At 68.4% G+C, this 1,020-nt stretch overlaps 2 protein-coding genes across 2 annotated transcripts in view; one reads left to right on the top strand and one right to left on the bottom strand.

Annotated features, from left to right (window-relative positions):
• Positions 1-947, bottom strand: part of LOC103757501 (neurexophilin-3) — a 32,893-nt gene extending 31,946 nt beyond the window's left edge. Inside the window, exon 1 of the mRNA XM_029963487.1 lies at positions 573-947. Within this exon, the coding sequence (XP_029819347.1) occupies positions 573-947 (375 nt within the window). The remainder of the gene's footprint in view (positions 1-572) is intronic.
• PHB (prohibitin) overlaps positions 946-1,020 on the top strand; it is a 33,019-nt gene continuing 32,944 nt past the window's right edge. The window contains exon 1 of the mRNA XM_029963485.1: positions 946-1,014. Within this exon, the coding sequence (XP_029819345.1) occupies positions 946-1,014 (69 nt within the window). The remainder of the gene's footprint in view (positions 1,015-1,020) is intronic.

The raw sequence follows: 1,020 nt of genomic DNA, 5'->3' as shown, positions 1-1,020 counted from the left end.
GACCCCTCCCAGGGAGCAGCCCCGGCCACCCTCGTGCTGTGACCCAGCAGTGCCCGGGACAAAGCCCTGTTCTCCCTGGCAGGGCTCAGGGCAGGGGATCAGCGGCTGCTGCCCAGGAGCCACTGGCATTCCACTGGCATTCCCGGCTGGAGCAGCCCTGGGGCTCCCTGTGCTGCTCGGGGCTGGCACGGAGGGGGCTGCTGCTGGATGGTGCCCTCTCTTTCTCCTTGGCACCGAACCCTCCTGGGCTGTGGGGCTGGATTCCCCAGTGAATTCCCATGGGAAGCCCACCAGTGCCAAGGTCCCTCCCTGCTGGAGGCTTGGGCAGCAGCGGGCACAGCACCTGAGGCTGGGGAAACTCTCGCTGTTCCTGGACACCAAAAGCCCCCCTGGATCCGCACAGCAACGTCCTGCCGGGAGCTCAGCCCCTGGGAAGGGCCGGACAGACCCTGGGGTGGGTTCTGGGAGGGACAGGAGGGCTCGTGGAGAGGGTTGGGAGCTGCAATTCCCGAGGGATGGAGCTCTCAGCTGGACACCGGGGTCCCCCCATCTGAGCCATGGACACACCCCACCTCCCGAAGGGAGACCGAGGCAGGGAGCGCTACAATGAGCCCGGTGACCCCCCATCCCTCCTGCTCCCCCGGCCCAGGCTCCTCCTCACCCCTGCACTCGGCGTCCGACACGGGCGTGCACTCCTTCACCAGCACCTCGTTGTCCTCGCAGGTCGTGCAGGGCAGGCAGGGGTCCACGAAGTTGGCCTCGCTGGAGAAGGTGCCCTCGGGGCACTCCTCGCACACCGTGTCCTGCGAGTCCTTGCAGGGGAACATGAGCCCGAAGCCGACCCCGCAGACGCGGCACTCCCGGCAGGCCCCGCTGCTCTCGTCCTGGAAGTAGCCGTAGGCGCAGCGGCAGACGGCGTCGTCCGACTCGACGCAGGGCGCGGACATGCTCTGCAGCCCCAGGCACTGCGTGCAGGGCTTGCAGGGCTCCGTGGCGCTCACCGTGTCCGAGAAGGTGACA

The sequence above is a fragment of the Manacus vitellinus genome, unplaced genomic scaffold (genome assembly GCF_001715985.3).
Source record: "Manacus vitellinus isolate BGI_N305 unplaced genomic scaffold, ASM171598v3 scaffold_102_pilon, whole genome shotgun sequence".
In the NCBI taxonomy this organism is placed as follows: Eukaryota; Metazoa; Chordata; class Aves; order Passeriformes; family Pipridae; genus Manacus; species Manacus vitellinus.
Note: the sequence above shows the minus strand (reverse complement) of the source record. Positions and strands in the feature narration are given on the sequence as shown.